The sequence below is a fragment of the Bidens hawaiensis genome, unplaced genomic scaffold (assembly GCF_021521415.1).
Source record: "Bidens hawaiensis isolate Kalapana, Puna unplaced genomic scaffold, B.hawaiensis_p1.1 tig00003469_1, whole genome shotgun sequence".
Classification (NCBI taxonomy): Eukaryota; Viridiplantae; Streptophyta; class Magnoliopsida; order Asterales; family Asteraceae; genus Bidens; species Bidens hawaiensis.
Window position 1 is genome coordinate 506,210 of NW_027491193.1, and position 10,390 is coordinate 516,599.

At 35.5% G+C, this 10,390-nt stretch overlaps 1 protein-coding gene across 1 annotated transcript; it reads right to left on the reverse strand.

The window, feature by feature from the left end:
- Nucleotides 1-3,643: 3,643 nt before the first annotated feature.
- LOC143623428 (uncharacterized) lies at nt 3,644-4,540 on the reverse strand. Its single transcript, XM_077094341.1, has one exon. It carries the CDS (start codon nt 4,538-4,540, stop codon nt 3,644-3,646), a length of 897 nt encoding a protein of 298 aa, XP_076950456.1.
- Nucleotides 4,541-10,390: the final 5,850 nt, after the last annotated feature.

Genomic DNA, 10,390 nt, shown 5'->3' on the forward strand with positions numbered 1-10,390 from the left:
TTTATTGTGTTTGTTTGTCGATCGGGACTTGAAAGTATGCGTTATTTATTATTATTTTTTTGTGTGTGCATGTTTGTATCACCGATGAGTAACACGATAATCCAAAAAATAGTTTTTCGTTTAAATTATTGAAACACGAAAAGAAAAATATTTGTTATTTCACAATGGCTAAAATAAAACCCAAAGAGAATAATAATAATAATAATAATATATGGGATGTTAGATGCATGTTGTTCAAATCATAATCTCAACGGTAATACTAGTTGAAGACAACTCTCTAAATTTATAGAAACAGTGCAAGACCTTTATAGATAGATTTATCTAACTCAACCTAAAAAAAGGTTGGTGAATATGTTCAAATCTTATGGATGAGTTATGTACTCGTGTCATACTAATCATATGGCTAACCCTCATTAATTGAAATAGGTGTCAACTATTCAAATCATGTGATCGTTGCTACCTCTTATTAAATGAAATTCAAGTATTAAGTTAACTATTCAAATCATGAACATTGTGTTGTATAATTACGTTTCTAACTTCTAGATCATTTTACAAAAGAAAAGTGAGCATAAGGTCACCGGTATGCATTCATGTCATTTAACTTCATGTATTTGTTACATCACTAAATTTACGCATTTTCACACAACCTCATTTTTAGGAAATGTTTTAAGTACCCCTAGTTTTAAAATAATTCTTAAAATATTTTGTGTGAGTATAGAAAATATTATAGTCCGCTAACACTTTAACTCAGCTTGTTTTTAACGCACTTAACCCATGAATAGAGTGATGTCTCACTCGTTAACCTTTGTCGGGCAAATCAAACTTAAACATCCTAAAAATTAAAGTGTACCTCATGAGTCTGCATGACCTAATGAGTTATCATAACAAGTTACCGGACAATCTGTTGGTCGTTTATTTTCACAATTATTAAAGTTGAAGGAATTTATTTTTCACAATTATTAAAGTTGAAAATCAAATCATGATTAAGACATAGACGTGTCAATAGGATGCCATATCCATGTGGTTCCAATTAGACTTGCCACAATCATGTCATGTCCATAAACTAATAATTAGTTAGTGCAAAAACTCTTCATGTAATTTACCCGTTGTAAGACAATACTACACAATCATATTATAAGTTTAATTATTCAAAGATATTTAAATCTCATATATAAATCGTGTACTTCATGCTGACACTAATGTTTATGTTTATGCATATGGTCCCAAAAATTCGTAGAATGTAAACTTTCATGAGAGATGACCCCATAAGCATTTTATCATGTGTAAAAGACACTAGACGGGTAAAGAAAAGAGGGTTTACATGAAAACCATGAGATTTTTTTATCCGCTCTCCAAGGTACCTTACACTTCTTTTTCCTACTCGTGAACCAATCTAATGAAAAATGCATAACATCATCAAATAGCCACAAGTGACCAACTCTTCAAGAATGCCAAATCATTCTGAAGCTTCCAAATAGCCCACTAAGACACAACGATTCGTATTCGTGTTTGATACTTGTGTTAAACGTGTTATCACTACCCCGTTTAACACAAGAATACCTGTTTTGCCAGCCTCAAATGTGCAAAGTTGAAATCTCACACGAATTTACAAACACAAACACACTCGAATGCATTTGCATAAATTAATAAGAAAATATATAGTAAACTGACAGGTAGTGATTAGAATCAAATGATAAGGACATTGCATTGCTTTTTATAGCCTTGTTTTACGGCTATACACATGCCCGCGGTATTGATGAATGAATACCTCCGGCTCCGGATACAAAAAGATTATGGTTAATACGTAAAAGATAATAATATATGTGACCATAAAAATATTAAATAATAGTAAGCATGTAATTAAATAAGACATAAAGTTTAGTTTGACTTATATAAGCTAAAAAAGTCTATATTCACACTCTTCTTTTCTCGACCACTAATCTTACCTAGACTTTTAAATGAAGAAACCAACCAACGCTAAGATTTTTCAAATTGTCAAACTCTTTTTCATTAAACGACAATTATAACTTTTTATTAATTATAGTAATAACGATATGTGATTGTACACCTTGTTGCAAAAGCGTGATGTAAATCATTCGATAATTATTTGGATATAAAATAACCTTAATGATTAAAATTTCGCTCTGTTTTTAGCCTGGTCATAATAGATAGAGACTGAGAAGGGCTTCGTTATGATTTCTTGCCAATTTGCTCAAGCAGTTTGGAGTGTTATAGCAACATGGTGTAAGGTACTGTCTATCTATGCGTTTTCGGTTAAAGATTTACTGGAACTCTATTGGCACTCTACATTATCTAATCATAAGGCGAAAGCATTTTATGCGGTTTGTCTTACCACAATTTGGAGCCTTTGAGGTCAATGACTTTGGTGGTGTTCGAAGGTAGGCCGACTTGCTTAAACAATGTGATATGAGAAATCAAGACCCTAAGCTACAACATGTGGGTGAGAAACCATGTAAAGAATCCGGCTTTGATGTGGGAGAGGTAGTGTGGTTCCTCCTTTATTATGTAATTGGGTGGGGTGTGTACTCATTGTATTGGGAGGGTAGATGGTAGTACCGTATGCCATTGGGCGGTGGTTTAAAAACATGTTGTTGTGAGTATCTTGCATGTAATAATGTTTTACTCGTAATAATATTTTGGTTGGCCGTTAAGAAAAAAGTCAAGTGATAAGAAGGAATGTTTCTCGATGGCAACCCAAATTCAAATACGGACAAAATGATATAACAAAAAATGTGATGTGTTTAGCTGGTAAAAGAATAGTGCACACACAACAAAAGACACATACACATATATCAGAGGCGAACAAACCATAGCGGTGATATGTCCTTCGCTGCCTAGCCATATTCGTCCCTCACTAGGGATGACCACATTTGAGATCATTGGCCTACCTCCTTTACTTCAATAGTATACAATTATTATTATTATTGTTAACAATAAAACAGGAAGTGGTTGTCCTCACTATCAAACCAATCATTACTTACTGTTTGATTATAACTTTTTGCTATTAATTATGAAAAATTGAGGGTGACTTACAAGGTATATACCAGTTAAAGATTACTCCTACACGTCATCTTTTAACGCATGTCTTATTATTTGTGAACTATTGAGACTTTGATTAGAGATGACAATTAGTCATGTTCAGATTAGATATTGTCTTGTACTCAGAATTATCGGGAAATTATGTCTGGTATTAGATTTGCTGGTTAGTTTGTTAAAAATTTTAACAATTAAAATTACTTAGGTATTAGGCTCGGATAATCAAGTCTATGATTATTAGTAACGGGGCAGTCATCTAACTCAATACTTAATCTATACTCTTTAAACATTTTTAAAATAATCTCATACCCGGTCCAAATTAGGGGTGCAAATGAGCCCAGCCGAGCGCGAGTTTGACTTGCTTAACTTACCCAGAGTTCGAGCTCATGAATAGTTTTTCAAGCTATAATTGCAACTTAATTTCATTATCAAATATGATGCTATATTTGTAACTTGTATACTATACTCAATTCTAATTTCATAATTACAAAACTAGAAGAAAAAAAATTGTTTTTATAATATAGTAAACAAAAGGAGAAAATCAGCTACTTTTGCGACCCAGTCAATGACGTCAGTCATCGAAAAATCAACGGTTGAGACTAGTCCTCCCGAAATCAGCTAGTTTCCGAGATCTATTGGCGCCATATGATTTAGTACTCGACAGATGAGGCTTCACCGGACCTCCAATCTCGCCGGAAAACACAACGTCCGGCGGCAATCCTTTCTGGTTAATCAATTGCAGGTTAGGACTTGCACGAACCAACGGACTCAAACAAAACGTTAAACCGGACATATTATTATTCCTCGCGTGTCCGCCACTTCCGCCACGCCGTACCGCCGGAGTCCTCCGCGGCGTGTTCTTCCACGACTCTGTTGATTCATTCTCATCCACGGATATGACGTCAGCACTCCTCACCGGTGACATTCCTTTATCTCGCCGCCGAACCGGACCGGCTCCGGCGGAGACTGTGGACTCGTCGGTACTAACAATCGGCTTCCTCCGGCGACGGCTGCCGGAGATGACGCTTGAGAACCACGAAGATGACGTGGCCGTTTCACCGCCACGTGATTTTCCGAAAGTCGAATCCGGAGCCCTAGGATCCGAAACCGGATCCGGATCCACCGGTTTTCGGTTTCTAGATCTGAAAATATTCTTCGTAAACGAAATGAATCGGATAAAACTCCGTTTCTTCTTACCGGCGGCGGAAGATGCTACTACCGGCGGCGTACGGTAAAACTGACGGTAGGAGAGGCTATGGTGATGACGTGGATCCTTCCGGTGATCCGCGGCGGAGTGATCGGACTTCCGGCTGTTAAAGTGCGGCGAAACTAACCGAGGATTCGCCGGAATATTCGACGGAATATTCTCTGAATTTTGAAGTTGTTGTTGAGTAGAGATGAGAGATAAGAGACGTTCACGGAGACAACAAGCGCATACGCCGACGGTGCTACTGAGATCGGTGAAATGCTTCTTACACCTCATCTATAGATACAAAATATATCTGTATTTGTATGTATATGTGTGTGTATTTGTTAATTGTGAGGGTTTGAATTAGTTATACGTGACGATTATAACGAAGAGAGAGTTATGAATTATGATGGAGAATTTGCGTTTGTGTTGTGTTTGAATTTCGGTTGTGGTTTCCACACACGGTAAGGAAGAAAATATGTGTTCGTTGTGGTTTTATTTAGTTACACACACGGACACAAGTGTCGGGTTTAGTGGTGTTCTGATTGCTTCTTTTGTAAAGAGAGATCGTCGGTTTAAGGCTCGGTTCGGCGTTGAGGACCCGTTTTTTTCCTGATTGTTGGGGTTTCCGTCTATGAGGAATTTTTAAGTCGGACTTGAAGCGTTAAATAACTAGAAACGATTGAAATCTCGTCACATATAAAAAAACACATGTTCAAAGAGAAAATCTTCATTCAATATTTTTTTTTCTTTCTAGTTTTTAAAATAGTGACCCCTACCCCTTTATCTTGATTAAAGGTAGGCTAGGCCGGCTTTTAAGGAGGGCATGGTTGTTGACGACCCCTGAACCGACATCTCGTTTGGCCCAATGTTTTTTTTTTTAAATTTATATACATTTTTATTAAAAAAAATATATGTATATTTAATATTCAAACTCAATTACATAACTACTAGTTTGGTTTAGTGACAAAGAGGTATGAATTTTAACCAAAATGTTGTGATTTATAGTCTCACTTAGACATGCTTAAGCTAGTTTTTAAACAAAAAAATTTTTACACAACCGAAGTCATAACCAAATAAGCACATTTAACATTTTAGTTGTTTAAACTCTATAAAAAAAACCTTTTTATTTATGATTCAAAAAAAATTTCGCCTTCAATTCAAATTTTTTTAACATTTTTTAGAGACGATCATGATTACAGGTTTTAGTTTGGGTTAAAACCGACTTACGCACATCCTATTAAGCCACTTGAATTACACGTATGTGTTTTGGCTATCCTTTTTTGCAATTTGTCAAATGTTCATATCAAAATGTCATGTGTTTTTATCATTTTGTAATGTTCTGAATCTTCGTAATTTCTCGTTATAGAAATTCTCATGACCAATACCATTGATCTCATCATGAAAATGGATATGAAACTAGGAATGTCACGTTGTGTTTCTTGAATTATAATCTTGCACCTCAAAATGATGAAACATGATGGTGATATTGGTTACCTAACTTTTATAGTCGGGACAAATTTATTTTTGAGGTTTAATGATGTTGGTGTGGGACACTTTAACAAAAAAAAAACCTACTTGGATCTGGTATGTCATGATTTCAAGTAAAAAGAGGAAAGTTTATGAATCCATTGATTGTCATGACTTTGTCAATCTCGAAAAAAGTGAATAAAATGGCCATAAAAATATATATTATATCAACTAGAGTTTTTCTTAGAAGCTAACTCACACATCTCTATAATCCTACATTTTAATCTATACATTTTATTTATCATTAGACTTGAATCCAACCTTATATGGATGGACATTATTACATCACACCTTGATTAAACTATGTTAAACGCCCCAGATGTCTAGTATATAGATACTTGGTTGGTTTTCATATGGTTGGGCGGAGAAAGTTATTAAATTGAAATCTATGAAAGGTGAGATTGTTGTTAACATTGTATGATAAGTCATGACATTGATGGTATGCAATTTTTATATATTTTGTTTGTGGAGTTGTATCATTATAGTTCACATGTACATAAATTTTAAAACTTTTAAATGGAGTCACATTAAAAGTTTTACACGCTTCTTTTCAACTATTCTACATGAAACAATGTGGTTGGTCAATATACAAGAAAACAATGATATTTGATACCTCTATTAATAGAAAATTTTTATCACTAGAAACTCACATCCCTCTACCACTCTAGTTTTGTACATACACGTTATTGTGGAGTCGTGTTAAAATATCCCTCCCCTACTAATTTTATTGAATGCACCTTTAGTAAGCATATTTGATTGCTAGCATAATATTACAATGAGGAACATATTCTCCAAGTTTTTATGTGGTAGATTTGATGGTTGCGTGTGAATCACGATTTTAAATTGAAAGCTACCTATTTGTAACTAAAAATGTTGTTCGAACAATAAATTATTGTACAGTGCAAGATGATGTTAATAATACAGAAGGTTATAGTAAACATTCTTTTAATTTTATATATTTTTGTCATGAAGTTGTACAATTATAGTTCTCGTGTGCACATTCAATCAAGAACATTTAAATTGGGCTCACAATAAAGTTTTTCTACATTTCTTTTCAATTACCAAGTAAACAATGTAGTTGGTAAAACAAAAAAGGTAAAGAAAAAATGCTGAATACATACACACTATAACATGGTTGTGCTAAACACACCTCCCCTACTATTTTTATTGGACTTACCCCACTACTGCAACGCGGAACATGCTCTAGGACCGTTACATGGACTATTTGATGGTTGCATGTGAATCGCAATTTTAAACTGAAAGCTACCTATCTGGTACTTTAAAATATTGCTCAAACAAGGTAAGATTATCATTAACATAGTATAAAAGGTCATGATATTGATAGTACACGTTTTTTTATGTATTTATGTCGTGGAGTTGTACAATTACTCGTACACATAGAATTAATAACTTTTAAATTGTGGTCGTGAAGAAACACTAACCGGACCCCGGGCAGATTACTGGTAACCTGGGGGTTGGATAGCTGTTTCCCACGAGGGGTTAGACCCTTGGAAGATGGTTCTTCTGATAACCTGCAAAACAGACACCGTGAGCTCGTCACTGAGAAGGGGGGGTTCCTCCTTGTGACCACCCTCCGGCGTGAGAATCAGACTAGATTGCTCTTTAAATATAAAAGTATATTAAGAGATTGCTAGAGCAGATATCAGGTATATTATGATGATAATATAAGAATGTAATGTGTTGAGATGATCATACCATTTGGGGTATTTATAGCCGAAGGTAGGTTTCCAAGGAGGTATGGCCGGCTGCAACAGTGTTCCTGTTCATCAACAGTAGCCTACGCACGTGCCCTGCTGGTAGTTGGTGGGTAGGCAGCGGCTGATAGTGACCAGGCCTGCTGTATACTATTCCCTTTCCACCAACTGCCGGCTACGCACGTGGTATGACAGTAGTTGGTGAGTAGGCAGCGGCTAATAGTGATACAGTACAGGAGCATGCTGCTCGCCATACTGTATCAGTGAGCTGTCGTATCTCTGATCAGATCTTTCGCCCATACCTCGTCAGGTACAGTAAAAGGTCCTTCAGTATACAGACTGGCTTATTTGGGCGGGAGTATTCCCCCTCCCGCCTCTGTGCGGGATTGCTCCCGGCTTGGCTCATTCCTTCAGGTGACACTGAATGATCGAGAGCTAAGTGCCTTGTGCGTGTAGCCATGCTGCGCGGGTGGCCTTCCCTAATGGCTTGTATCCGAGGCTGCGGGGACAGGCGGAGTCCTTCACCATTGGGAGGCATTTCCTGCGGGACCAGCTTGCGTACTGCGCGTAAGGACGTCACGTCTCTGAGCATGGTTGGTCCTGCGGATCCAGTTGGTCTCTGCGCAGACGTCCCTGTTTAAGGTGAGTCTTGCGGGTCCAACTGGGCTCTGCTGGGACCTACCTCTTCAGGTCGCGATAACTTTTTTTCTACATTTTATTTCGGTTGTTCTATTTCAAACAATATACTTGGTCAAAATACAAGAAAGCAATGATAATTGATACATCTGTTAGTCAAAAAATTAGATCATCATAAAATCACATCCCCTATCCCTCTAGTTTCGTACATGCATATTATAATAAGGTTTGTGCTAAACAAATCCATCCCACTAAGTTAATCACATCTTTTCTATACTTACCTACTAGGGGTACATTTAAATGAGCATGTTTAGCCACACATTATAGTATTGCATCAAATTAGTATATACTTACGGGCAATACAAATTTATATATTGAATGACCTATTACACTTAGAACATGTTTCAAATTAAGATGTTGACTTGCATAAAAAAAATATGATGAATAAGAAACAACACAGCAAAACTTATTTTTAATGATTTTTAGTAAAGTTTTAACATAATTACTGATACCCTTTGCTATTTAAAGTCATATAAAACAATTGATAGCAAAAACATACCTACATATTTTTTTAAAAATATCATAACAAACCAACATAAAAAAAATTCACACGTTGCAACGGGTAACATACACAAATTTGATCTGTTTTAAAAACTAACATAAAAGCCCTAAAACAAATATAAACCAATTGGAAAAAAAACAAAAAAGAAATGATTTAAAAAATACCTACATATTTATAAAAAAATCACGACCAACAAAAACTACATAAAAATAATAGATGATGCTTCATTTAACTTTATAAGTTAAGAACCAAATCTAATAAAACGTGGATTGTAAAATTGATTACTTCCATAGTTTTGTTTTAAACTAAATAAATCTATCAACTCTTAATATAAAGTCAAATTTTCGTTACAGATATTTTTATCTACGAAGCATGTGCATTACATCTATGTCGGGACCAACTTCATTAATTAGTTAGAAGAGTTTTATTCACACGATGAATGTGACCAGGGTCCAGGCTATGGTCTTAGTTTTGAATGTTAAAACAAAGATTTACGTTACATATAATTGTCTACATATAAGTGTTCTCGAAGATTTAATAACATGACAAAACTATTACGTTCTTCGCTCAATTATGGGGGACCAGGTCATCAATGCAATTATCTATGAACGCTTGACGTTTATCACGTCTCAAGAATTAGACACATAACTTATGTTGGATATGTTCATGGCATACAACGAAGAAAGTAACTATTGAAAATTTTTATTGTTTTACATTACAAACTAAAAACTCACAAAAATATCAAACTTCATAGGATGTCCTAAAACTTCCTTTTTACCGGATAGCCCCGAGATGCTCTACTCACATGCTACTATAACTTATCATGAAATACGCAATAACATTTATCAACTTTTCCTCAATCACTCATCTCTTTCTTTATCATTTTATACATTTTTTTCAAATACAAGTAAATGTTATGAGTTTTATACTTTATTGTCGTCAGTGAGTGTTAATGCCCAAATATGTTCCACAAAATCCGAGCATAGGGTGTCGTGCGTATTCGGTTGTGTAACGCCCACATATTAGACTCTCGCTATGTGTAATCAAGTTTTTCAAATTCATCATCGTAGAAAAAATCACCCAACATTGATCTTCAATAATTATGGTGTGCAGTATGATGCACGCACACGTTTTTTTTTCTAGTGAGATCATGCTTGTGTAGAGTTTTGCACTATGTGCCAACGTTTCTCGAGGACATCAATGCGTGTTTCACATCTTAATGTGCATTTTGTAAAGGAGTATAACCCCTTCTATCCCTCGCATCCCATGCTAGTATGAAAAACGACATTACTCTCTAAATCATCAATTATCGTTGAAACAATTGTCTACTTAGTCCGAACTGTCACCTAAATTATTCGTTGGTAAAGTAGTCGGCTATCAAGCGTTCATGTGTAGCTCTTTAATTGTGCTAAGAAAAAAGGTGGTTTCCTTGGATGATGTATTCATGCTGTAGTTGTGTAGAAGTAGAAAGGAAATGAAAATTTGTTTTTTGAAAACTAAAAAGAGATAATAACATAAAGAAATTTTTTTTTCTTTTAAATTGGCCGTTGCACCACGACCACACAACCACAACGGCATAAAATTGATCGAGTGATGAGCGACATGGTGATTGCGCATCTCACCAAAATATGTGGGATGAGGGTGTGGCTCGGTGTTCCACGCTCTCTCACATATGCCACCTCATTATCGCACGTATAACAT

Coding starts and splice junctions, on each gene's coding strand:
- LOC143623428 (XM_077094341.1), bottom strand. CDS start 4,540: ATGAGGTGTAAGAAGCATTTCACCGATCTCAGTAGCACCGTCGGCGTA.